This window comes from Eulemur rufifrons, chromosome 7 (assembly GCF_041146395.1).
Source record: "Eulemur rufifrons isolate Redbay chromosome 7, OSU_ERuf_1, whole genome shotgun sequence".
NCBI lineage: Eukaryota > Metazoa > Chordata > Mammalia > Primates > Lemuridae > Eulemur > Eulemur rufifrons.
In genome coordinates, this window is record NC_090989.1 from 157,539,271 (window position 1) to 157,566,680 (window position 27,410).

The following is a 27,410-nucleotide window of genomic DNA, read 5'->3' on the forward strand; positions in this document are numbered from 1 at the left end:
CCCGTAGGCTCTGGAGATGCACAAGAGCTGAGCTCCAGGCGGCTCCCATTATCCTGCAGGACCCGAGGCAATTCTTCAGGGGGCTACAACTCCTCCTTTGGGGGACCCCAGGGGCAGGAGGGTGCAGAGGCTGGGATCTCTGGAGTCAGAGACCAGGGCTCCAACCCCAGCTCTGCCCCTACATGCTGCCCTGGGTGTCACGTGGTGTCTTTCCTGAGCCTCGGTGTTACCTCATCTGAACGGGGATAATACTATCGTGGTGAAGATGAAATAAAACATGTACATGCAAAGCACGAGCTTGCAGGGTGCTCAGTTAGAGGCTTTGCAGTGCCAAGGGCGGCCACCAGGTGGCCACCCCACCCCTCCAGAGGCTGCTGCCTGCAGACCGGTGTGATGTCCTTATTTGACTAAAAGAAAAGGCATGAGGCTGGGCGCAGTGGCTCTCGCCTGCACTGTAGCCTGAGCAACACAGTGAGACCCTGTCTCAAAAAAAAGAAAAATCAGCTGTGTGTGGTGGCACCTGCCTTTAGGCTGAGGCAGGAGGATCACTTGAGCCCAGGAGTTTGAAGTTGCAGTGATGATGCCATGGCACTCTACCCAAAACAGCATTACAGTGGTGCGAGGACCCAGAATTCCTGGTTGAGAGCCATCCACTTCCCGTCCCCCTTCACCGGCCCCAGGCAGGGAGAGGCCTTGCCAGCTTGCCTCCCCTCACCACAGCGACTTCCTACAGTGCCTGGCACCCACAGCCTCCGGGTGCCTGCCCTGGCTGCCCACCCCAACGCAGCCTTCTAGTGCTAAGCTGGCCTCCACTGGTGCTAGCAGGCTGAGAAGAGCTGGCCCAGCGGTGAGGACAGACCGCCTCAGCCCAGGCCACTTCCCTGAGATCCAATCGTGTTACCCAAGCCCTGCTCTCAGCCTGGCAGAGCCAAACCTGGCCCAGTTTGATAGGTTTGTTCTGTCCCAATTGTCAGGCAGAGTAGACATGTCTAAAAATGTGTCTCATCCTCAAGGGCTCTGAGGATTCCTTGGGGACCCCCTCCACCCCAGCCAGTGGCCAGGGGTGCCCAGCCCCATCCCCCACCAGCACAAGGTTCTGTGCCGTTGGCCTCACCAGCGGGGCTGAGCCCAGCTGAGCCTGAGCAGCGGGGGAGAAGCAGGCTGTGGTCACCAGAGTGAGGGAACTCGCTTGGGAGCCACAGAGCACGGAGGGGCTGGAGCCTGGGCCTGCACAACTTTGGCTGTGACACCAGAAGCTCCTGGGCCAGCTATCAAGCGCAGAGTCCCAGGCCCCAGCGACAAGGCCCAGGATCCTTAACAAGTTGGGGGGGACAGTTCCACATACTTGGGATTGAGGCCCTCCGGTCTATGGTGCTAGCTGGGAGCTGGACCCTCCCATTCCTCCTACCACCCACAGCTCTGATGCCAACCCGAGGGTCCCCCGCTTCCCCAGGATGGGGGCTCCCCTGTTTCTCTGAGATGACTAAGAAGGTATGGGGAGGAGGGGAGGCAATGAGCGAATAAATGTCCCCATCCCAGGAGTCTCTGACTGCAAGCCTGTGGGGCCTTGGGTGGGGTGGGTGGCCCGGAGCAGTCCTGGACAGCATCAGACTGTGAGGGAACTCCCCAGCCTCTCCTCAGGGCCAGGCTGGCTGGGGACAGGGTGAGAAATTTATGCTTCAGCCTCTCGGCTAGGAGGCAGGTTGCAGGCTACGAGGCAGGTTGCAGTCCAGTGTCACCTGGTGGTGCTCCAGGGACAGAAGCAGTTCTGGTGGCTGAGGGCAGATGCGAGGCCCAGGGGAGGTGATTCCAAGGTGCCTTGGGGCACGCAGGTCCTGGCCCAGAGCCAAGAGTGCAGCCTCCCTAGGACTCCCTCCCTCCCCAGAGCCAGCGCTGGCTGCACCACATCATAGAAAAAAACACTGCAGGGCCGATTCATTTTTCTCAAAACATATATTTACCACTCCTCTCAGTACATCTTTGAGCACCGTTACCAGAATCTCTTAGGAATGTGCAGAACCCCTCCCCACGCGTCACACCCTCCCTAGGCCTTGGTGACGAGGCCCCTCACAGCTTGTGCAATGGCGTCCTTGTCAATACCAAACATCTTCAGCAGCTCAGCTGGCTTCCCGCTTCTCGGTACCTGGCTGACAGCTAGGCGGGTGACAGTGACGCCAGGCTCGCCCACGACAGCAGTGGACACTGCCTCCCCTATGCCACCTGGACAAAGGAAAGGAGGTGAGTCAGAAGGGGAGGCCTTGGGATGAGCAGTGAGTGGGTGGGCCCTGGCCCTCTGCCAGTCTGACTTTACCCCTTCAGCCAAGGACAGCAAACAAAGGTGGCACGTGTACCACCCTCTCTACTTCCCTAGGCAGAGCAGACATCACTAATCAATCAGTGCTGATTGTTTTTATAAGCCCCAATGCTGCCTCTAATTGTGTTTTTTTAAAGAGCATTCTCTGGGCAGCCACCATCCACAGACTAACATCTACATTTGACCCCACAGTCTAAGCCCATCTCTTCCCAGGGGGCCTCAAAGGAGGAGGGGGTGTTGTTACTTGCGGAGGCTGCTTTGTGAAGGACTCACAAGGACAGAAATTGAGTGCTGTTTTCCAAGTTCAATTCTGCACAATAGCTTTAATCTTAAACTACTTCAGGGGTCAGAACCCTCACACAGAGCCCCGCCAGCACCTGTGAGTTCACTGGGTCTCCAGGCCACAGCTGCCCTCCTGGGGCTCAGATGAAGGAGCTATGTCCAGCCCCTGGGCTCGCTGGCCCCTGCCCCTGCCCCACGTGCCCCAGGCCCCATTACCTTCATAATAGTGGTCCTCCACGGTGAGGATCCTGCCCTTGGTGGCACGGGCACTGTCAAGAATGAGTTTCCTGTCCAGGGGCTTGATGGTGAAGGGGTCCAGCACACGGATGTTGATCTTCTCTGTGAGGGCAGAGGACACGAATGCGGCTGAGGGGGAGGGCTGGGCACTGTGGCCTTCGATGGCCCCGGGTGGGGGCCTGGTGGGGGTGTCCCGGGGAGAACCACTTGTCCCCTTGGCTCGTGCTTGCCACCCCCCTGCCCTGACTGCCCCGCCTGCCCTGTGGCCTGCAGACTGTCCAGAACACGGAGCGGAACGTGTGGGCCCTGAGCGTCCTTCGCTCATCCTCCCACGGCATCTCTGAAGATACAGAGGGAGCCAGAAGAGAGACTCCAGGTGTCTGATCTGAGATAAGGCGAGAGCTGATGGGGGAGCCAGAGCCGCAGGCAGGAGGGTGTCAGAAGGTCAGGTGAGGACCCAGTGGAATGACCTTCTCAAAGGACAAAGCCAAGCCTGGCAGCATCATGCCAGAGCAAGTTCTCTAAAGGTGGCTTTCATTGCTATTATCATTTCATCAGATGAAATTCTTCTTAACCCCAAGACCTGGTATGCAGTCGGTGCTTAATTGATACCATTTCAAGACCCTTTCTCCTCACCTTTCTTCAGTAGGTCGGCAGCAGCCAAGGCTTCGTGCAGGGTCACCCCAGCCCCAATCACGGTCACCTGGTCATCCTTGCTCTTCAGGACCACCTGGGGGGAGACGGGGCCAGTGAGGCTCAGGGCCTGGGAGTGGGGTGGGCCCCAGTCGCTGGAGTCGACGCAGGGAGGGCTCAGGCTTGCTGTGGGGTCTTGCTGGGGCATGAACTGCACTGACCTTGGCTTGTCCGACCTGGAAATCCTCATTGCTGTTGTAGATGATGGCGTTTTCCGGGCGGCTGGTCCGGATGAAGCAGATGCCCTGGGACCCGGATAGATAAACTGAGAAATACGGGGCGCAGCACATCCAGCCTCAGAGGGTGGAGTCGTTCTGGAGAGGCCATCCCTTCCCACGGGCAAGCCTCTGCCACACCGCCATCCCCACAGGGTCTCTGCCAGTCACTGCATCTTGGCTACGCCCGGGGAAAAACGTCCGGCTTGCCCTCCGCAGCCTGAACCTCCCTATGTGCTCCTCCTGGGACCTGCCGCCCATGTGCAGCCCCAGACTAAAAGCAACTTCCTGCCGGGTAGACGGGCCTGCAGAGCACCCTGTGCAGAGAAACAGGACCACCCAGGCACTCGGTCTACGGCAGCCCAGCTCTTGATCTGGACCACGTGGCTCCGCTCAGTTTTCCCTGTCCTGGAGAACCCGGCTCAGGAAGGGTAGATTGGCGTCCACTGCCAGACTGGCCGCGAGGCTGCCAGGGTTCTTGTGGGGAAAGAGTGTGGCGATCAACTGGCATTGTCCAGCGTGTGGCAGTAAGGGGGTGTGTGTGTTTTGTTTTCCCTGGTCTGTCTTCTACGAGCTACACAAACGGCAGGACAAGGCCAGCAAACACCCCTCTGGGGCAGTGAGCGACCAGCTCTGGCCTCCTTGTCTGTCCTCTCGGGAAGAGCCAGCTGCCAGCTCGAGAATAGCCATGGGACCAACCTTCGTGTTGGCTGCCAGTTCCACTGCCTTCTCCGTCGCAACCCCATCACTTGGGTAGAAGACAGTTGACATGGGGACTGACCGAAACATGGCCAGATCTTCCAGGGCCATCTGCGAGGGCCCATCTTCCCCTGAGTGAGGGAAAGGATAGGCTGAGACAAGATCCCCGTCCATGGACTGGAATCCTGGCCCAACCCCCTCCCAGACCTCCCGGTGCAAAAGCCAGGGGTTGTTTCAGGGGTCAACATCCCGGCCAAACTCACCGATGGACACGCCGCAGTGGGAGCCGCAGAGGTTGATGTTGCTCTCGGAGATGGCCGCCATGCGGATCTGGTCGAAGGCCCGTGTGAAGAAGGCTGCGAAAGTGCTACAGAAAGGCACTGTCCTGTTGCGTGTGGCACAGCCCACAGCAATGCTCACCTGGGGGAAGGCGGGGTGGGGTCAGCCCGGAAGAGGCGAGCAGAGGGTGGCCAGGGGGCCTAGGGTGCTGTCAAGGCCACTCTCGAGGGATGGAGCGTTCTGTAATCCCAGCGTCTGTTAATGCTCCTCTCCCAGGCAAGGGATGTCTGCGCCCCCCCCAGACTCTGCAGTCTGTTTCTGATCACAAACCCCTCCAACTTGAAATAATCATTTTAAAAGTTTTCTTAAATTGTTTTCCTTTGGAACACTTTTTTTCCTAGCAACAAGCAAACCCTTTCACAGGCTAGAGCTGTGCATACACTGCCCACCCTTGCTGAACACCCCTCCCATGCCCATTGCCAGCCAAGGCCTCCGTGGAGACCAGTCCTCCACCCCTGCCCCTGGGTCTGAGGGCAGCAGCCTCATGCCTGCTGAGGCTTCGGGCTCCAAATCCCTCACGCAGAAGGACCGAGTGCAGTCCAGTTCCAAACCAGCTGCCTCCCCCATGGCTCCGAAATCTGCCAGCTGACAAGAGCCCTCCCTCCCCAGCGCCTGTGCCCTGCCAGTGTAGTCTAGGCTCTCTGCAAACCACAGAGACAACCTTAGGTTCAGATGGAGGAAGAACTTTGGAGATGTCAGTGGCCTCCAGAGGGAGGAAGCTCCCTGTCCCTAGGGGCCTGCAAGTCAGCCTGGGTTTCTGGGCCACAAGGAAGGGATTATTTTAAAAAACAGGACAAAACATCTTTCCTTCTTTCACAACCTTAGCCCCTGACAAGGGGCTGCTCCTGTGTGTGTGCGTGTGTGTGTCAGGGTCCTGGAGCGTGTGTGTAACAGGGGCTCAGCAGATCTTGGCTGCTAAACCCATCGTGGTTCAGCCGCCTGCCTGTGCCCACCCTCCTCCTGGAAGCCTTTTACCCCCCGCAAAAGATCCCATTCACCACCACGCAGGTCCTCCTGTGTACACCTGCAGCCTCGATCAGCTCCCCTATTTGCACACTCATCCAGTACGTTTGCACTGGGACATAACTGACTATTCAAGGTCAAGGGCTAATGCTGGGTCCTGGCTGTTCTTGTGGTCTCCCTGGCCCACAGCAGGCACCGGGCGCTGCAACATAGCTGCCCAAAGAGCGAGAGGGCTTCAGCTTTGCCCTCACATCCCTCAGACCCAGGCCCTGCAGCCGTGGCTGGCCCCGTGCCTGTCAGCCCACCCGGGCACCCACCATGTTCTGCTCGGCGATGTAGCACTCGATGAAGCGGTCTGGGTGCTCCTTTTTGAAGATCTCCGAGAAAGTGGAATTCTTGGTGTCCCCGTCCAGGGCAACGATGCGGTCACTCCCATGCCCCAGCTTGGCCAGGGCCTGCCCGTAGGCCTTGCGGGTGGCTATCTGCAGGGGAGAGAGCGGGAGGGCGCTGAATCCTGCCAAGGGCACGTACACAGCTGAGGCCTGGAGCCCCGCCTGCCTCTGGGGCCGCAGCTTTCAGAAAAGGATAAAAGAGGGGCAGAAAGAGAAGCCCAGCAACACAGGATCCTGTGGAAACGTTTAACTGCTGTAAGGCCGCCAGTGTCAACGGGGAGTATCCTCGGAGCCCCTGGAGCCCCAGCCCCCAGCCAAGCTGTGACAGATACGAGCTACAAAAGACATCCTAACAACCCCAACTTCCACACCCACTGTGACAGGTCTGTGACTTGCCCCACTTTGTGCAGGAGTACAGAGGGCTGGGAGTCAAAGTCTAATGCAGGCTGCATGAATGGGTTCACTCTGGGGAGAGCCCAGAAGGGGGACAGCCCCGCCTAGCCTTTGCCAGGCCTGAGTTCAGGCCAAGGGGAGTCCTGGGCTTTGAGCCGGTCCTGCCAGTAGCTTGCTGTGTGACTATGGGCAAGTCCCTCGACTTCTCTGAGCCTCTGCAGGTAAATAATTCCAGAGCTGGCTGTCCCCATGAGGAACGGACAGGAACATCTCAGAGTTCCCCCTCACCCTAAACTAATTCCACCCCTCCCCTCCCCAGTCCTCCGAGGGCACATCTTGGCCCAGACCTTGGGAAGCCAGAGAACTACGACTGCCCCACTCCCAGCCAGTCCAGAAAGGCAAGGCCCCATGCTGTACCTTGTCCCCCACTTTGTAGCTTGGCGGGCTGGGCATGCGGATGTTGGTGATGTCCACCGAGGGGGCATCCTCCAGAGGGGGTGTCGCCAGGATCTTCTTTTTGCTCTGGATCTGGCTGTAGATTTCCTGGATGGTCTGTTCAGCCATGTTTTTGGGGAGGGGCTTCCCATGCCAGGACTCCTTATCTTCCACTCCTGCAGGCACAGCACAGTAGGACGGACAGATATGTAAGATGGGTGCTCCCTGGTGGCCAGGAATGGAGGTGTGCGATGAGCAGGACCCCCACGAGCCTGCCACTCAGTGAGTGCTGCCTGGCCCTCTGGGTCCCACAGTGTGGGAAGGGGAGGGAGGGCGTGGGGCGGATGTGTTTCTGGAATGCTGCCCCATCCCCTCCGCCAGGGGCCCCTGCCCGCCTCCTCCTGAAGGGCTGCACAGAGAAGGGTCTACTGTAGAAATCACAGACTCGCTTTGCTGACTGGGTTGGGAGGGACTCTGGCCCTCAGAAGGGGAAGTTGAGGCCCAGAATAGAGTGGGTTCTGCCAGGGTCACCTGATGTGTCTGTGAGCAGCAGAGTGGGGTCTATATGCAACCAGGCAGGCCCACCCCATGGCACCTGCCTGTGTGGGGACCAGCAAGGCTTATATCTTTCTCCCCTAAGGTCACCTCAGATGTCACTGTAGCCTGGACAGAACCAAAGACACTCTCCCAGCAGCACCCAGCAGCCCCACAGACCACCAGGGGCCCCCTAGAAGCTGTGAAGTTTCCAGATTCTGCCGATAGTTAACTCCTGAAGGGTCCATGCCGGGCACCAGCACTGAGGCCATGACAATGTCCCAGAGTCTTCTCCTGGATGTCCACCCGCTCCCAAAAGGCTCCTAGCACTGCCGCACCACCTCTCAGAGTGTCTGCATGTATCCGGGTCTCCTTCATGCATCCGGGTCTCCTTCATGCATCCACGGGAGCCATGACCCCGGGGCAGGCAGGTGGGCAGCCAGAGGCATTTGGCAGAGATGCATGCCCAAGGCCCCTAGTGCCACAGAGTCGCTCTGTCCCTGGGCAAGTCCCCAACCACTTCCAGCCCCATTTTCCCATCTTTGAAATGAGCATTAGCCAGGTGTGGTGGTGCACACCTATAGTCCCAACTACTCGGGAGGTTGAGGCAGGAAGATGGTTTGAGCCCAGGAGTTTGAGGTTGCAGTGAGCTATGATGAAGCCACTGCACTCTAGCCTGGGCAAAAGAGGGAGACCATGTCTCCAAAAAATAAAAATAAAATAAAATGGGTGAGGGCCATCCCAGGTCCAGGGGCATGGAGCCCACACCTGGGTGCTGGGGGTGATTGTGCCTCTGTTACTCTCAGGCACGGTGCAGGAGCCTCCTTCCAAACCTTCCAAGGTTCCCAGCCACACGGGCCTCTTGTGCCGTTCTGTTGTTTGAGGAGTACCGCACTCACCCCTAGGGGAGAAGCCAGGTCTTCCCAGGTTCTGCCAGGGCTCTGTCAGCCCTTCAACTCGGGGCAGACGGCTGGAGCCGACAAGGACTCATTGCCAAGTGCCAGCCAGGGCAGGGGTGTAGGGGGCTGTCTCACTCTGCATCTTTCATCTTACCCACAGGCTGGCCACAAGTCCCTTCTCTCTTCTCCTACCTGTACATCCCCTCAGCAGAGGCCAGACCGATCTGAGTTCAAATCCTGCCTCAGCCACATGGACGACTGAGTCACCTCAGAGAGCACAACATCTGCTCCTCTTCCCTGGAGCCCGGTGCACCCCAAGGATTGGCGCTTCCCCAGACGCAAGGGGCTCAGAGCTACGCAGCACCCTACCCCCACATCAGCCCAGCCCCAGAGTGGAGGTGGGGAGGGAGGTTCTTGCATACAGACCCGTAATCCCTCGGCCCTTGAAGGTCTTGGCAATGATGGCTGTCGGCTGGTGCTTGGCCTGGCCGAAGGCCTTGCACAGCTCCTCCACACTGTGGCCGTCCACGATGATGGCGTGCCAGCTGGAGACAGAGGGGCAGCGTGAGGGGCCTCCCAGGGAAAGGTCTGGCGTGGCATCTGGGCGTCAGCCCACGCCCCACCCCCTGGCTGCGACCTGAACTGGAGGGGACCTGGAGGGGCCCGAAAGCCTAAAATGTTCCAGTTTCCAATTTGGGCTTTTTTTCTTTTCTTTTTCACATTATTTTGCTTCCTTTTGTTTGCCTTTGAACAGACTTTCCTCCTCTTCCCTAAGTAATTCAAAGCTTAGTTCATTTATTGTTTCTTTCATTCTTGATCTGTTCATTTCCTACTGAAAGCTGCTTTGGGGACAACGCATGGGTTTGGAATGTGTCTGCTATTAGATTCTTGATGAATTTTTTTGGCCCAATTTTTATCTGGGGAGCACATTTGATCACCCCATAGATGCTGGATGTGGCACTGGCAACTTTTATACAATGAACCACGCCGTCAAACATGTTATAAAAGAACTGGGGCAGGCCGGGCGCGGTGGCTCACGCCTGTAATCCTAGCACTCTGGGAGGCCGAGGCGGGTGGATCGCTCGAGGTCAGGAGTTCGAGACCAGCCTGAGCAAGAGCGAGACCCCGTCTCTACTAAAAATAGAAAGACATTATATGGACAACTAAAAATCTATATAGAAAAAATTAGCCGGGCATAGTGGCGCATGCCTGTAGTCCCAGCTACTCGTGAGGCTGAGGCAGTAGGATCGCTTAAGCCGAGGAGTCTGAGGTTGCTGTGAGCTAAGCTGACGCCACGGCACTCACTCTAGCCTGGGCAACAAAGTGAGACTCTGTCTCAACAAAAAAAAAAAAAAAAAAAAAAAAAAAAAAAAAGAACTGGGGCAGGGCAACTTTTCTCTTTAAAAGCAATCCTTTTTTGGGACTCTTTCTGGCCTAATATGGTAATAAAAATAGCAGCTAACATGTACCAAGTGCTCACTCTGTGCAGACACTGTGTGGAGCGCACGATATGTATTAACCCATTTAAGCCTCACAACCCCATTTCACTGACAAGTAAACTGAGACACTGAAAGTGGAGTAACTTGCCCAAAGTCACAAAGAAACTCTGACAGAGCCAGGACTTAAGGAACCTTGCTTCAGAGCCCCAAGGGTATGGACACAGGTCCCGGGGCGGCTGCTATCAGGGTTATACTCCAAGTCACCAGACTGATGTGGCCCTGGGGAAGCCCTTGAGGCACCGTGTGGCTCAGTTTACTCATCTGTCCAACAGAGAGAATATTTCCTCCCTCCCTCCTCTCCCTTTACAAGGTCTGTCATCAGGACACACAGCCCTGAGTCTGCTGCGCTACCGCAAGGCAACCCCAGTTTCCCTGCCAGTTCAGTGTCATCGCAGGCACGAGTTCATTTACAGAGGGCAGCCTCGGAGGCCTGACTTGAGGTCCCGAAGCCCTGCACAGCCCAGCCCACTCCCCTCCCTGCCCAGAGTCCCCCACTCCACAGCCCCCTCAGCCAGGGCAGAGCCCCCACTGGGGCTGGGGACAGAGACATCGATGTGAGGGCCCCTCTGGCTGACACCCACACAGATCAGCCTCCCTGCTCTGTGACAACTGACTCTAAATTCACAGTCATTCAAGGCCCACGGAGGAAGTCTGGAAACCCTCTCTCATTTCACTAGGAGCCTGTTCCTCCACCCCAGGCTGGCTGGGGCTGAGCACAGGAGGTGGCCACCAAACCGCTGTGCAAACCTCAGCTGATGTAGCTGTGGATAGCCACATGTCCTTAGCTTCACCCAGTCAGCCCCAGCCACACCTGTGCACCCTCCTCCCAAGAACAAAGCGAGGCTATGTGAAAAAAAAAAATAGAAAAATTAGCCAGGTGCGGGCACCTATAGCTCCAGCTACTTGGGAAGCCAAGGCAGGAGGATCACTTGAGCCCAGGACTTTGAGATTGCAGTGAGCTATGATGACACCACTGCACTCTAGCCTGGGTGACAGAATGATACTCTATCTCAAAAAAAAAAAAACCTACAAAAAAGCGCACAACCAAAACTGGGCCTCAGCCCACAAATCTAGGTGGTGGCCTGAGCCACTAAGTCCAAATGCCCAAAGTTTGGAATTGTGAGTCAAAGTGCTAAGGAAGGGAGACGTTTACGTGGGGCCTGACTTCCCAGCTTCAGCTCCTGCAGTGCAAAGGGTCTCTCACGCCGCAGCCCATACGCACCCAAAGGCCTCGCAGCGCTTCTGGTAGACATCCAGCTGATGCTGCAGCGGGGCCGGGTCGCTCTGGCCCAGGCGGTTGATGTCGAGGATGGCGACGAGGTTGTCCAGCTTATAGATGCTGGCGAAGGCCATGGCCTCCCACACGGAGCCTTCCGACAGCTCCCCGTCGCCCAGCATGCAGTAGACGCGGTAGCTGCAGGCAGAGGGCGGGTCAGAGGCCGGCCAGGCTCCCAGCCCCACCCCACCCCCTGGAGCCTGCTTTCCAGGGGAAGGAGCAGCCACTCGGGCATGCAGAATAGATGGCGTTTACAGGGAAGGGGCACGAGCATCAGTGGGTCCCTCGCTGCCCACGCCAAACCCACACCCCATGAGGAAACGGCCGTGAGGGAAGCTGTTGGGAGCCCCAGAAGTACTGACTGTTAGGAAACAAGAGGTCTAAGAACAGGGATCTGGCCAGTAGGACCCAGAGGAATGTGAGGCTGGGGGGTGAGGGGCACACTGCTCACACTGGGCAGGAGGGGCTGAGCCACCTGCTGCAGGGGCCAGACCCTCACATGAACCAGGAGGCGCCCCGGGGACCCCGGTGGGCTGGCGGGAGGGGAAGCCTGTGTGGGAGGCGCTGGGCGGGAGGCTGTGTCCCGCCTCATGCAGGTGGAGGATGGGCGCTACCCGGGGCCCTGGAGGACTGACTGGGTGACTCACAGGAGGGGCTTTCCCCAAGGCTCCAAGCCTGGTTCTTGTCCCTATGACAAGCCGGGCCTGGCCCTTTTTCTACCCTAGGGGCCTTCCCCTCCCCTCAACAAGGCAGTGAGATATGGTGAAAGGAGCCCTGAACTCAGGATAAATCGCCCAGCGAACAGAACCTGCCCCAGCCGAGGCGGGGTGAGTGAGGGGCTGAGGCTGGGGGCAGGGAGGCCAGGCCAGGACTCTGACCCCAGCCCTGGGAGATGTGAGGAGACAGAGGTGGCAGAGGGGTGGCAGCAAGGGGCCTAGAAAGAGTAGCAGCACCTGACCCCCTCTACCCCTACAGGGGACACCCCACTCAAGGTATGTTCAGCTGTTACTCCCAAAACATGCAAAAAAGGAAACAGGCTCAGAATGGTGAAGGGACTTGTCTGAAGGCCGTGCTGTCAGGAAGGAGCTGAGCCAGGATTCAAACAGCCTGGCCGCAGCCTAGACGTGCGCTCCCCGCTGTGAGGCACGCACACCGGGTGAGGGGCGGCAGGACCAGGGGAACCCTCTTTGCCCTGCCCCGGACCCAGCTGTGTGGTCCCAGGAAAGGAGGCCGGTGCCTGGACAGGCTCAGAGGGGACACTGCTGCCGTCCTGCTGCTGCAGAAAAAGGCCCTGGACCGGCCTGAGGCTCAGCTGTCCAGGCTTCCGGGTCTCCCTGCTGCAGGGCGGAGGCAGGGGGAGCAGGAGGAAGAGGATGGGACAGACAGCACGAGCTGTCAGCATGACTCAGCACTTCCTCAGGCCACCGACAGGGCGGGCTCCCTGCACCCTCCTATGGGCCTCCACCGGGCCAGGCCACTGGTCCCAAGGACAAGGCCTCAGTGCTCACACTTCGCAGAGGCCCTACTGGACCCAGGCGTTTCTGAAACTGGGTTCTGTCCCAGGTTCGTCTCCTCTCTCTCCTGCAGGGTGTGAAGGGGCCCAGAGACCCTGGGGGGCTCTAGTCTGGCACAGTAGCTCCCAAAAGGGACTATCCTGACAGGGCTGAGTCGGAGAGGCCCAGAGGGAACCTGGACTTCCCCAGGAAGGGGTCCCAGGGAAGCAGACTGGCTGCCGCCCCAGCCCACACCCACTTCTGCAGAAGTCAGGCTGGGGCTAACAGTGGAGTCACCGCATAGCTTTGCGCTGAGGCCAGGGATAAGGCTGGCCCTGTGAGGCCAATAGGCTCAGGCCGAGAGGGCATTCTGAGGTCCTGAGGAGATGTTATGGAAGGGTTCCTGTGGGCAGGAAAGGGGGGGACTACAGAAGCCGGGGCTAGGCCAGACGTGGTGGCTCACGCCTGTAATCCTAGCACTCTGGGAGGCTGAGGCAGGAGGATTGCTTGAGCTCGGGAGTTTGAGATCAGCCTGAGCAAGGGCGAGACCCCGTCTCTATCAAAAAATAGAAAAAATTAGCCAGGCATGGTAGTCCCAGCTACTTGGGAGGCTGAGGCAGGAGGATGGCTTTAGCCCAGGAGTTGGGTGTTGCAGTGAGCTGTGATGAAAAAGAGTGAGACTCTGTCTCAAAATAATAAAAAAGCAGCTGGGGCTAACCTTGACACTTTGTATTGCCTGAGCTGTTAGATTTAGGGATGGGGGCTACAAATGTCCACAGTCATGAACTAACAAGAAGAGAGAGGACCCTAAATAGAAGGTCAGTGTTTGTTGCAGAGCTATTGGAAAACCACCTTAGGTGTCCAACAACAGAGGACTGGCAAAATGGGATACAGCATAATCCATGAAACAGAACATTATCCGATCATTACAACTAGCTCTCAGTTAATGTCATGAGAAAATGCTCATGAAAGAAAGCTTAAGTTTTTAAAAAAGCAGAATATAGGCCAGGCACGGTGGCTCATACCTATAATCCTAGCACTCTGGGAGGCCAAGGCAGGAGGATCACTTGAGGTCAGGAGTTCGAGACCAGCCTGAGCAAGGGTGAGACCCCGTCTCTACTAAAAATAGCAAAATTAGCCAGGCGTGGTGTGTGCCTGTAGTCCCAGCTATTCGGGAAGCTGAGGCAGGAGGATTGCTTGAGCCCAGGAGTTTGAGATTGCTGTGAGCTAGGCTAACACCACGGCACTCTAGCCCAGACAGAGACTCTGTCTCCAAAAAAGAAAAAGGAAAAAAAGCAGAATATAAAGTTATTTGTACACTAGGATTACAAATTTTTTTTTTCATGATAACATGGAGGAAATACAATGTATTGTTAGATTTAAATCAGGGCAGGTAGTGTATTAAGAACAAGGAAAATGTTTGTTTCTTTGTAACACCATCTGTATTTTTCAAACAGATGAGAGGGCAGGGAGGAACGGTGCCTGGAGCCTGATCTGCTGTCAGGGCTGCCTCCGGGAGCCTGCCTGCCCTGATTGATGCCTCCATGCCCTGACCCCGTCCCGCAGGTACAGTCTGAGGGCCTAGACCTCAGCCAGCCCTGGCCCCAGGGAACCCAGCTCCTCCCCACGCTGACTTGTTCCATTATGCTGGGGTCGGGAAATGACCCTTCATAGGGAATTATTTCAAGCAACTGTAGGGAATAATTAACTCACATCTCTGGTTCTATGCCAAATAGAATGCTCTTAAAAATACATCCCATTCATTGTGACCTCCTCTCTTCACGGTGAATCACTTCTGGGTGTAGCTGAGCCTGTCCCAAAGCTGGGCCGGGACTGAAAGCCAGAGCTGTGCTGTCAGGTGACACTGGCCTGCGGGGCCCTGGAAAGGGCTGTGAGGCCTGCTGGAGAGCCAGCCCCGGGGAAGGGCCTGCATAGGGAGGGTGCCCCCTGCAGCCTAACCTCGGGGGGCCCACGGTCAGGCTGCTCACACACCCTCTGCACTTCAATCTCTCAAATGTTCGCTTCTTCCCTGCTGATATGATAGCGGGTGGCTCACGGGTACCCCAGAGCCCTCCAGGACATACGACTCCCGTTTTCCCAAGACGAAAGCAAATGGCCCAAGTTTGGGCTCTGGTGCCTAGTCGGACAGGGGATGGAGGGTCCTTCTGAGACCTCCATGGTCCAGGCACCTGGGGGCAAGGCTGGGCCACCGAGGACCCCTCCCAAAACTGCCGAGGGTGGGAGTGAGGAGAAAGGATGTTACCTGGCTTTGTCGAAGTATTTGCCGGTGTAGGCCATCCCACAGGCGGCTCCAAGTCCCTGGCCCAGGGAGCCAGTGGCCACGTCTGTGAAAGCTTGTTTCTGTCAGAACAGAGGGCCACAGTTAATCACAGGGGACAGGAGGGATCCTGGCCTCGCCAGCCTCTGGAGCCAGGGCTGCCACACGCCCACCCAGAAGGCCCTGCCCCAGGGCTGCCTCCACCTAGGGTGTGACTCCATTCAAGTAACCGTAGGTGTGGGTTCAAATCCCAGCCCTGCCCCCTAGAGTGCTGTGTGGCCTCAGGCTGGGAAATGAACCTCTCTGAGACTCAGTTCCCACATCACACAGGTCAGAAAGTGGTCAGGAAGAATTCATGACAAAATTGACATAAAATGCTGGCCCTAGTGGATACCGAGACCATGGTGACAGCTCTTGTGGTAACCCATGAAATCCAAACACCTGCAGAGATGCCAGCTGACACCCCAAGGAGCAAACTAGGTCGCTTCCCTGGGGTGTCACCAGTGTCCTGTGGCCACTCCCTCGTCGACTCTCAGTGGCCCTCTGTGCTGTATCTATTTAGCCAGGGCAGCCCGCCGGGGAAGGGAGGCCTCCCTGAGGCCAACCAGGGCACCCTTGCCTGGGGATTCAAAAGGCCTTGCCCGGGCTGGGCGCGGTGGCTCACGCCTGTAATCCTAGCTCTCTGGGAGGCCGAGGCAGGCGGATCCTTTGAGCTCAGCAGTTCCAGACCAGCCTGAGCAAGAGCGAGACCCTGTCTCTACTACAAAAAAAAAAAAAAAAAAAAAAAGAAAGAAAGAAAGAAAGAAAGAAATTAGCTGGACAACTAAAAAAAAATATATAAAAAATTAGCCAGGCATGGTGGTACACGCCTGTAGTCCCAGCTACTCGGGAGGCTGAGCCACGAGGATCACTTGAGCCCAGGAGTTTGAGGTTGCTGTGAGCTAGGCTGACGCCATGACACTCTGAGGGAGAGGGAGACTCTGTCTCAAAAAAAAAAAAAAAAAAAAAAAAAAAAAGAAAAGGCCTTGCCCTTCAGCAGCAGCTTGGGGTGAATACAGGGTATCCCCAAAACACCTCGTTCTTTCCTTCCTTCCCTCGACGCCCTCCTCTCCCTCTCAATACCGTCAGCGTCTCAGTGGGCAGCCCTGCCCTTTCCCACACGGCTGGGGAGCGGGGCAGGCAGGGGCCCGGGCGCGCTTACCGGGACAGGGTGCCCGTCCAAGTCGGAGCTGATCTTCCTCAGGTTCAGCAGCTCTGCCTCTGGGAGGAAGCCAGCTTCAGCCCAGACCGAGTACAGGATGGGAGCTGCGTGGCCCTGCGGGAGGTGGACGGCAGGGGCGGGTCAGACGGGGAGCTGATGTATTCTGGGCTGTTTCCACCGCACACTGAACCCCAGGACCCAGCTGAGCCGGCCAGCTGGGGTATCCATTTCAGAGGAGGAAGCAAATGACAGCCACTTCTCCCTTTCATCCCTCACCAGCCTCTTGGTTCACAGCCCAGAGTTCCCACAGCCAAGGCTGGGCAGGCACTAAGACAGGTGCAGGGGACACAGCTGTGAGGCTGGATGAAGCCAAAACCCCAGCAGGCAGCCGGCTGCCCAAATCACTGGACTTGGACAGGCAGACTTCTAAGCTCTAAAGCCTGCCCCAAGAGACCAGAGGCCGCTGAGGCAGGCCCGGGTACAGGTGGATTCAAGGGCTTTGTGACTGGGAGGGTGGAGCAAGGAGACCCCATCCAAAACCCTGCTGCCGTGCAAGACCACTCCTGCGGGGAGCAGGCCATGGCCTCAGGGGTGCTGGCAAAACACAGAGCCGTGGGCAGAAGGCCACACACTATAACCCTGACCTACATTCCAGTCCTGCCTGTCAACACCCGACAGATCGTTTCCATCGTCCCCTACCCATTCCTGCGGGTTAAGGCCTTGTTAATACCCCACGGAAGAGCAACCCATTAATTCAGTCCTATATTCCTTAACTAGCTGGGCTAGCCCAGAGCAAGACAGAGGGAGGGGCCAGGGCTAGGCCCCTGGGAGGGTGGGCCACGGCTGGGCTTGGACTGCGGGCAGGTCTCCTGCGAGAGGAGGGCCTACCATTCCAGGGCCCAAGGACTCCAGCCCCAGGCAGAGGGTGAACAGCAGTGGGCATCAGGGCTCTTACCTTCGAGAGCACGAAGCGGTCATTGTGAGGGTTCCGGGGATCCTGGGACTTATAGCGCATGGTGTGGAAAAAGAGGACAGCCATGATCTCCGCGGCGCTGCAGCATGACGTGGGGTGGCTGTGGCCCAGGAGAGAAGATGCACACATGCATGGTGGCCTGGACCCAAGCTAGTCACACAGCCTGGCTTGTCAGGGAGCCATGTGCTCCTACTACCTGGGAGGGGGTACATGGGCTCAGGAGGCCACTGCTAGCAGCTTGGGGAATGGGCCAGCTAGTGGGTGCCAGGGGCTGTCACACCTTCCCGGGGCACCAGCCCAGACCCCCAGAGTCATGGTGACTGAATAATCCCAGGGCTGGGCTAGAGTAAGAAGGAAGGAGGGGCCCAGGAGAGACCAGCACAGAAGACCCAGCCGAAGGCCTGCCCACGGCTGGGGGCCGGCTAGTGTAGGGGGAGCCCTGTTCCGACCCCGTGGCTCTTAGCAAGAGTCTAAGGACTCAGTAGCCAAGGAGCAATGATACCCCTATGACCGACCAGCGAGCCACATCCCAGGACGCTGCCCATTTTGGGGGTCACCCTGCCCTCCCAGCCCCAGTGGTACTGGTCCTCTGAGGCCAAGGTGCAGGGGTGAGGGACTGAGGCTCACAGAGTCACCACAAACCTCTCAGAAGCCTCGACATAAGTTTGGTAGCCTTAAAAATGGGGCTTTGGGCTTTCTAATCACATCACTGGACTACTGACAGCTTTATAAATGTGTATTTTGAGACCTGGTGTAACAGCTTGGAAGTAGGCTTTTGTGCAGAATTTTAAAAGCAAAACACAGTCTCATCTTCTATGAAGGCTACGATCATGTGGAAATAAAAACTCCTGCTTTTGGACAAGGGCTTGGGGGGAGGTGGAAAAAAGCAAGAACATGCCCTTCCAGCCCTGTAGTGGTAGGGACAAGGGGTTCCCCCACCTTTATTAGGTTCTTACTTTAGTCACTGAATGGCTAACAGAGTACAAGGATTACACCTTACACATGAGCCTTGTTCAGGTCTTCTAGGACCCACTGGATTAATCCAGCCCCTGCCCCAGATGGGGCTAGAGGTTGGGCTTCCTGCTGGGAAACACGGCAAGTCCTGGTCAGCTCTGACACCGCGGGGTCCACACAGTTTTGTTAAGATGTCAGCCTCAGGTCACATCCTCCCAGCTCCCCCCACATGCAGCTCAGCTCAGCCCTCTCACGCTGCTCTCTGAGGTCCTTCACACTGAAACATGCCCGACGCCAAAGCCAAGGGCACATGCAACATCTGGAGTTCACGCCAGCCTCCCTCCTCCCGTCCGGTCGGAGCCCCCAGCGGGTTAAGGGTGAGTCACTCTCGGTGCAGACACATTAGTAGAGAAATCCGGAGAGCTGTCCATGCTGGTTTAGTGCCCACTTCCCCGCACACAATCATACTTAACCATGTCTACGAACTCCTGGTCATGGGGAAAAGACACTACACCTGAAAGAGGGAGGTGAGGACATGTAAAGAGAAACCCTTTCCTGCCTGGCAGGGACCCTAATCCCTTGCTCCAGGTGCCAACTTCAGCCAGAGGACACCCCAATCAACACCGGCCAGGCTGACCTCTCACCCTCCCCAGCTCCAGGGGCAGCCCCGTTCCCCAGGAACCCTGTTTCAAAAGTCATGGCCCGTTATGAGGAAGCCTTGGTGGGAGAAGAATGTGGGTGGATACCGGGCCAAAGTGTCCTGAGCGGAAAGGAGGACGGCAGGTGCAGGGCTCCACCGCCTCCCCCACCTTGAGACCCCAGGGCGACATTCCCACTTGACCGCCAGGAAAAGCAGAGTGGCACAGCACTCTCTGCACGTACTGGAGGCATGCCCAGGCCCAGACAACGGATGAGGAGGGAGGAGAAAGGCAACCACGAAATGACACCACGAGTTCGAAAGTAGGAACAGCGGTTGATTTTAAGTCTTTCTTGCCAGGCCCTTGAGAGGTAAACCTGCAGTATTTCATCCCCTCCAAAGCCACATCCAGCCAACTGCTGGCACTGTCTTCACACCCACAACACACAAAATAAGGGGTGCTTAGGAGCCAGGTGACCTCCCCACTCCTCCCAGAGCTTTCAGAGCTCTCCCTCTGCAAAGCGTCCCAGGTTGGGGATGTAGGCAATGCCACTTGAGCTGTGTGACTGGAGCGGGGCTTCAACTCCCTAGGGCTCAGCTTCTCCACTTTGTGTAGGAGTGTCTGGGAGACCCAGTGAGATAAGGCAGGCAAGGTGCCCAGGTCACCACCAGCCACCACCAGCCACCGAGGGACCACTTACCAAACCTCAGTGCCTCTAACCCCTCACCTGCAGGCTGGGACCATGACCCCCACCCCCATCCCCGCCCCCGCCCCCACTGGCCACAGGCAGGCGAGAGGTCGGAAATTGTCAGGGACTGAGAAGAGATGGGGATCTGCAACCTATAAGGCACGTTTTCCAGCTGAATCTACTAGAGGGCCTTTGGGGCCAAAAGTGTACGTCTGTGGCCTCAGGCCTGAGCTTTCCCTGCAATTCCAGCCTGCCTGGGCAGGACAACTGCAGGTGGAGGCCCCACCCTGTGGTGCTGTGTATGACACACCTGTGGAGGAAAACTGGTGAGAGACGGGGTGAGGGGTGGGGTGGTGGGGGTACTGGGTACTCACCACACTACTAATTAGCACTGACTGTGATAATGGGGGTTATAAGCAGACTTGTTCAGAAACCCTGCCTTGGCCTCAACAGTCCACTTACAGTCCCAACTAGTTCAGCCTGGGAAGATGGCGTGGCGAGCTTAGAGGTGGGCCCAAGCCAAGTTTCTCAGAGCACCTCCCCGTCTCGAAGAACACACATTCTTCCAGATGTCCCCTGGCCAGGAGGGTCTCTCTCGTCCCTTTGGCACTCACTCCACCTGCTCACAGGTTTCCATGCAGGAAAAGGCCAGAGAAGCTCCCTCGCCCTCTGGCTGGGCCCCCTCAAGAGATGAGAGATGTCAGCTTCCGTTCACAAAATGGCCCTTCTCCCACCACGCACAGGATGGGCCTGATCCGCCAGGAGTAGCAAAGGTTCAAGGAATGAAAACCATGGAGGCCAGGCACTTAAGACAGCCTCCCAAGGCAACTCCTGTGCTTAAAAACTACAAAAGAAATAAGGAAAAACTGTTACAGAGAAGGAATAAGTACCCAAAGAAAGTAAAAAACACAAAAATGAAAATCTAAGATACAACTTAAAAAATTTAAAAAAACGCAGTGAGCTCAAAGACAGTAGAAAGAAGATGGCTGCAATCAAGGTATAGTCCAAAAAAGAAAGAAAAGGGGGAAAAAAAAAAAAAGGAAAAGCTGGGCATGGTGGCTCCTGCCTATAATGCTAGCCCTGTAATCCTAGCCTGTAATCCTGGGAGGCTGAGGCAGGAGGATCGCTTGAGCCCAGGAGTTTGAGGTTGCTGTGAGCTAGGCTGACGCCACGGCACTCTAGTCCAGGCAACAGAGTGAGACTCTGTTTCAAAAAAAAAGGAAAGGTTATAAAGAACAGAAATTTATGAAATAGGAAGCAAACATACAATAAAAAGAACCAAAGCCAAAAGATAGTTCTTAAAAAAAACCAAAACTAAAAACTTAGCCAACACATGTGTTCTATGCACACCGTAAGAAACACAGAGGCAAGACGTGAAAGCCACCCATGTGCCTGTCAATAGACTAATCACCATGTAGTCACACAATGCCATACTACAGAACAGTGGGAATGACCAAGCTGCTCCTCACGGATCCACTATCATCCCACAAATACAGCACAGAAAAAGGCACAGTGCAGAAGGATCTGTGCAACGACCATATTATTTATGAATACGTACAAATGTTATTTGTATATATTATAAGGGAAATGATGGCATGCCAACAACAACAACAAAAAATTGGAATATAGTTTTTTGGGGGGAAGGGAAGATGAGGACAGAGGACCACACAAGAGTTTTGAAAGTACTATATAATGCCCTAGTTATTAAGTCTGGTAGTAGCTATAGAACAGGTTCATTATTTATGACATAGGTACATTATTTATTTTCTTTATGCACACATTTCTTTCTTTTTTTTTTTTTTTAATGGAATCAACTTTATTTTCACTCTAACAATCACATTTGACTGTGAAATGCAAGTGTATGCACACATTTCTTAAAAAAAAAAAAAAAATACTCAGGAGAGAATCCCAGGATGCCAGGGTGGAAGGGAACACCAGAGGCAGTTCTTGTTCTTCCTGTTCCCTGAACTATTCGAGCTGGCTCCTGCCTGGAAAGAACCTCTGACTCCAGACCTCAGATTGTTTCTTCAGATCTCTGCCCCATGTCACCTCCTCTGAGAAGCCCTCCCTGACTACTGTCTAAAATAGCTCTTCTTCCCCTCATTCACACTCGCCACCACCAGACATGATGTGATTGTTTCCTCGCTGTCCTACCGCAATGCAAGCTCCACGAAGACAGAGGCTTTGAGCCCTTTCACTGTTGTGCTCTCAGCCCTGAACATCGCCAGGCACAAACTGAGTGCACAAATGAATACATGATGTAACCTGACTGTGACCTCTGAGCCTCAGATTCCTCTATAAAATAGAGATAAATACAGAACCTGACTGAATAAAGTATAATGAATACAAATAAAGTATAATATATACTTATATTAAGTCTAACTTCCTTCTCATTTTGAGGATGGGACCACTAAGGTCCACAGAAGGGTGGTGACTTGCCAAAGGTCACACAGCCTGACAACAACAGAGCTAGGACAAGAGCAAAATACTAAGAAAAACTGGAGAATGGGCCAGGTGCGGTGGCTCACGCCCATAATCCTAGCTTTCTGGGAGGCTGAGGCGGGAGGATCGCTGCAGCTCAGGGGTTCGACACCAACCTGAGCACAGTGAGACCCCGTCTCTTTAAAAAAAGAAAGAAAAAAAAAAAAAAGAAAGAAAAACTGGTGAATAAACAAAACGCCATGGATACAGTCAATGGAATATTCAGCCATAAAGAAATGAAGTGCTGATTCATGCTACAACATGATAACTCTCTAAATATGATGCTAAGAGAATGAAGCCAGGTCCCAAAGCCTTCATTCATTCCATTTATAAGAAATGTCCACAAGAGGTAAACGTAAGGACACAGAAAAGTAGTAGAGAAGTCCCACGCCCTAGGACTGGGGGTGGGAGTGGCAAGTGTCTGCAAATGGGCAGGAGACAGATATCTTGTAGGAGTAATGAAATGTCCTAAAATTGGATGTGGCAAACTGACTAAAATCCATTGTAAGTCACTGTAAGTTCATTAAACATCACTGAATTGTACACTTAAAATGATGTGATATGTAAAGTATACCTTAAAGCTATTAAAAGATTTGTTTTCTTTCAAACGGAGGAAAAAGGTGCTGAGAGGCTGGTAGAGGAAGTTCTCAGGCACCCACACTTCCCGGTCTGGCCGTGCAGTCCAGAGACTACATCCAGTCCACAAGGACAACTGACCTCTGGAGACCCACCTGCTGGTGGAACCACCCCAGCTCCCAACAAGTCCACCCTACTCTGAATGCCACCCTGCCCTACCGTGCCCCGCCACTCAGGAAGAGCAGCACCTGCCCAAGGACCCAGCTCTGTGCAGGTCTCCAGGGCAGATATCTATGATCTGTGGCAACAGGGGAGTTCCTGATTTTGTGGCACCAGGCTATGGTGATAACAGGTTTGCCTAAATAGGCAAAGTTGAGGGGTCAAAGCTGAGACACAGGTCAGAGTTCAGTTGGAGTTCACAGGAAGCCAGGAGATTGTCTCACCCAGATCCTAACTAGGGAGCTGTACTTCATTCCCAGTTTCTAGAAAAAATGACCAGCAGCCCTGCTGAGGTCAGAGGTCACTCTAGCAAAGAACTAAGTTGCTCCAGGGCAGCGGGTGTCTTCATACCGAGTTGGGAAATGCCACTGTTGCTGGGGCAATCGCAACAGGCTTCACTCTTGCCTCAGTAAGGGCCGGGCTGGGGCAGGAACCAGGGGTCCCAAGGAAGCCCCAAAAGAGAAGCAGGCCCAGAGAACCAAAGGGGTCTCATGAGAACTCAGCCAAAGCATCCCCGGAGCCAGAGCTGGGTAGCAGGGATGTGATCCCAGCCACTTCAAGGCCACATAGAGCACCAGGATGAAAAACCAACAACAGCAGGTGGCGGGACCCCAGAGCCTGCTCACTCTACTCCCCCACCCCATTCCTAAAAGACCCAGCTTGAAACCATCTAGCCATTAATTTCTCCTTTAAAGATGGGGAAACTGAGGCCCTTTCTGACAGGGACACAGCCACCAGGAACAGAGTTGGGGTTAGATTCCTCACCTTGTGCCCACCAGCCAGGTCTGGCCAGCTGTTGCCCTCCCCAAAGCTGTGGGTCAGAAGCCCTGGGGGACTTACTGAAAGCACAACCCCCACCCCCACCTTTGCATCAAGCACATGACAGTGTCCTCAGCTGACACTTGGCAATGTTTGGATAAAGACACAGTCGAGCCCTGCTAAGTCAGAACTGAGAAATCTTTACCACTATCCTCAGCGTCCATGCCACTTCTGGCAAGGTTGTAGCGGGTTCATTTTTTAAAAGCTTGGATGAGCGGGACCCTTGCCACAGTTCCCTCAGCACATGGAAGGAGATGACCCACAGAAGCTCTGGCTACTGTGGGCGCCGCCTCAACAAAGGGCCCTCTGTGAATGCTCTGTGCCTCCACCTCCAGGCCCAGTGCCCCTGACAGAGGCCAGCATCCTTACTCCCCAGGGCCTGATGAGGGCCCCTGTGCCCAGGAACGGGAAAGCAATCGAGAAATCAGGTTTTCACCCAATCTTGAAACCAACAGCCTGGTATCTCACTGATAGAATGCCTGAGTCCAGCCTCAATGGGCGGCCAGCAAAGACTGGACCAAAGTCCTGTTTTACCTGAGCCCCCCTCCAGAATCCCAGGGGACTACATCTTGACAGAATGGTCACTTTAGCTGGGACTGCAGTCCCGCCTGGGCCAGGCCCTCAGGACTGAGCCTTCTCTCAATGGAACTTGCCCACGCAGTGAGGGAATAGCAGGCCTCAAAATAAACAGCAGGGGACCAGGACACTGCCTGTGTCTCAAGTCTTACTTGATTATTTTTTGCACCCACACATACACTATTGGCACACATCTTTCAAAATCTCTCTTGTGACAGGGGCTGCTAAGCAATGTTACTTCCTCTGAAAAACAAGTTTTCTCTAAGTATTTCTTTGTGCATCTTTTGCAGGCACACGCAGAGGAATCACTGTATTTTATACATTTTTTTCTCTTTTGCAAATGGATACTTTTTGAGTTCAGTGAGTTTCCCCCCTAAGGGAGATTTATGTTTATGTTGTAACATTTATGTTACATTTGTAAACATGATGTAACTCTCAGTGGCCACATTTAGTATCTTGGCCATATACAGTATCTTTCTGGGTGGAAATCAGATCTTACCTAACAAAGACCGACGGATCCACCTGACACTTCACCATTTTGGAGCCCCCTACAGTTGTAAACGTTACTTCATTTCTCTCCAAGTGCCTTTCCAACTGACTATTATCTGCCATGGCTGCACCTGACCTTCTCCTTTCCCTCCATTCTCCAGTCTGGTGCTGCTCACCTGTCCAAGAAGTATTCCAGATAATGTGAGCCGCCCAGGACAGTAGGGAACGGCCACGAATTCCCAGCTTGGGCAAGTAACTTAGCACACTAGCCTCGGTGTCCCCATCTATAACATGTGAATGTAACACAGCCTATCTTGTAAGGATGCTGTGTTACAACATGATACCTACTTGGCTGCCCATCAACCCTGTAAGTATCTGCATGTCTTATCTAGCCCTGTAAGATGCTCAGATATGTAATACTATTTGGTTGGGGAACTGCTATGTCTCTCCAGCGAGACCCTCAGATCCCCTGAAGTGGCCAAGGGAGGTAGACCCAATAGTATTGAACAAGCAACACAAAGCGTGCAGACCTACTGTGTGCCAGGCTGGGGGAGGGGGCACTGGGTATAAGCCAGGTCCCTGTCTGGACAGGGGATACCCCACTCAAGTGGTAGGACTGATGTAAGCCCAGAAGAGATAATAGGTCAAGTGTGCATGGCAGTGGGGTGGGACGGAAATGGCTGTGAGAAAGGTCCAATCTCTTCCAAAGCGTGAGTGCATACCAAAAAAAAAAAAAACTTCTCAGTAATATATCCTGTACAAAATTGTCCAGAAGCCAGAATCTTGTCTTTGTTTTAACCACACAGCTTATTTGGGAAGGTCTCTGGAAATCACCACCCGCCCCCCCATTCAATACCATTTCATGAACCCAGCACATTCCTGGCACTGTGGCTTCACACCAGGCTCCCAGTGGAGCACTGGAATTCTTGAAACCACCTAGTGTGGTAAGCGCCATTAGTGTCCCCATCGTACAGAGTGGGAAACAGACTCTGGAGCAACTCACTGGCTGACACCCCAACCACTCCACCAGACACCTCCAGAAGCATGCACGGTGGCCCTTACTAATTATCACCATCCCTGCTACCCGCCACTTTCAGAGGAGGCTCCTTGGGATCAACAATAGCCTTTCTCCCAGAAGGGTTGGCTGGGAAAGAATCTTGGGGGATGGGCACCCTAGCCCCTGCCTCGGGGACGTGCACCTGGCGCCTGGCCCTGCCCTAGGACTTCATTCCCTACGGCTCAGGTCCCGGAACCCGGTGCTTTGTTCACTTGGCCTTTCCAGTCTCCTTCCCCTCCACCTCCTCTCCCCTCAGGTCAGATCTTAGACCCATTCCCCGCTTACAGTGGGTGCAAGGGTTCTTTCTGCATTCACGTGCCACCTTCCTCTCCACTCCTCCCCCTCCCCCCCGCCGCCTGCCCTCTCAGCAGTCCCCTGCTCCAAACTTGGACCCAACCCAAGGGCGGCAGGAATGTGGGTAGTAACGATAGGGGTGCGTGGAGCGTAGTTTGAGGTGGGGAGAAGTCCGGGCCCAGAGTCTCCTGCAAAATAGGAGGTTAAAACAGGCGCTCACGAGTTGGGCTGCTTGGGCTCAAATCCCAGCTCTCGCTGTGTGCAATCCCGGGCAAGTGACTTGGGAAACCTGGAGCCTCAGTTTCCCCATCTGGAAGGCCGGGCGTTGCCGGTGGCGCCCACACAGGGTTGTGGAGAGGTGTAAGGGCCGCGCGTGCAGAGCCCACGGTAAAGGGCCTTGTTCTCAGGAAGAGCAATAATGGTGGCTTTCCCGGCATGGCCGGAGACAGGCTTTGCGTTCACGAGCCCATCCCCCGAGCCACAATGCGGCGGGCAGGCGGAGTCCAGGCGGCTGCAGAGCCGGCCAGAGGCCCACGCGGCCGGGCCTGGGAAGCCGGGCGGAGAGTGCGCGGCGCCGCGGAAGGCGCCTGCGGCCGGGGGCCTAGCTAAGCGCACGTCTCCGCCGTCTGACCGCGCCCCCGGCCACCTCCCTCGTGGTGGCACCGTGCAGCACGACCCGGAGCCGACGGGCCCGCCACTGCGGCCTCCGGAAACGGCTCCCCGCCCTGCCTGAGCCCCGCTGCGGCCGGGCGCCCTTGCCCGCGCCCTGCACTCACCCCGAGCCCGCTGCCGTGGTGGCCTGGATGGAGCTGATGCGCAGGCGGTTGGCCGTGTCCTTCAGGGCCTGCAGCTTCTGCTGATCAGGCTTGTGGTAGCCCTCCATGGCGCAGCCGGGCGAGGACGAGGACACGGACGCAGGCACGTACGGGTGGCAGCAGCTCCCGCGGCGACTGGCGGCGGCCGAGGCCCGGTGGCGGGCGGGGGCGCGTTAAGACTCCCCGGGACCCGCCCTTGGGGGCGGGACAGGGGCGGGGCGGGGCCCCGGATCACCCCAGGGCCCCTCGGACGCAGGCCCCGCCCTGCCCCGCCCCCGGCCCGGGGGCCGCAGCCAGCGCCGGAGGTTTCCACGCGCTGAGTCCTCCTTGCTGGGCTGCTAGGGCTGCCAGGCTCGCGGGTGTCAGGCCGCACCGCCTTGCCGCTGTTAACCACGCATACAATAATAATGATGACAACAGACGACAACTCCAGGTTCTAGGCCTGGCTCAGAGTTTGTTGACTTGCAGACTGCTCTGTCTCCTTCCTCCACACAATCTTGGGTGGGATTGGAAGGAGAGGCTTCATTGGTAATCCCATTTTAGAGATAAGCAAACCGAGACTTGACAAAGTCAATCAAGGTCACAGGGTTGGTGGGTGCCAGGCTTTGCCTCAGCGGGACAGCCGAAGCCCCAAGAGAGCCCAATGCCTTAGAGCCCTGTACAGGAGGTGGGGAGTATGAAAATGAGAC

General features: G+C 55.7%; 1 protein-coding gene across 2 annotated transcripts; it reads right to left on the minus strand.

Moving 5' to 3' along the window:
* Window positions 1-1,417: 1,417 nt before the first annotated feature.
* Window positions 1,418-26,871, minus strand: TKT (transketolase). Of its 2 annotated transcripts, XM_069475888.1 has the most exons (15): window positions 26,683-26,871; window positions 17,098-17,215; window positions 16,143-16,256; window positions 14,927-15,024; window positions 13,819-13,842; window positions 11,117-11,308; window positions 8,822-8,940; window positions 6,945-7,138; window positions 6,060-6,224; window positions 4,704-4,860; window positions 4,441-4,571; window positions 3,688-3,771; window positions 3,470-3,563; window positions 2,813-2,935; window positions 1,418-2,220 (listed from the first exon to the last, which is right to left on the minus strand). In XM_069475888.1, exons 1-15 carry the CDS (start codon window positions 26,787-26,789, stop codon window positions 2,045-2,047), a joined length of 1,896 nt encoding a protein of 631 aa, XP_069331989.1. In that variant the 5' UTR covers window positions 26,790-26,871; the 3' UTR covers window positions 1,418-2,044. The 2 variants fall into 2 exon arrangements, with proteins under 2 accessions (XP_069331989.1, XP_069331990.1); XM_069475889.1 differs by lacking the exon at window positions 13,819-13,842.
* Window positions 26,872-27,410: the final 539 nt, after the last annotated feature.

Excerpts from the sequence above, each read along its gene's own strand:
- TKT (XM_069475888.1), bottom strand. The coding sequence starts at position 26,789 with ATGGAGGGCTACCACAAGCCTGATCAGCAGAAGCTGCAGGCCCTGAAG. Across the intron at positions 16,257-17,097 it reads ACCGCTTCGTGCTCTCGAAG|GGCCACGCAGCTCCCATCCT; the intron begins GTAAGAGCCCTG and ends CACCTCCCGCAG. Across the intron at positions 11,309-13,818 it reads CCGAATAGCTGGGACTACAG|CTACCGCGTCTACTGCATGC; the intron begins GCACACACCACG and ends CTCTGCCTGCAG.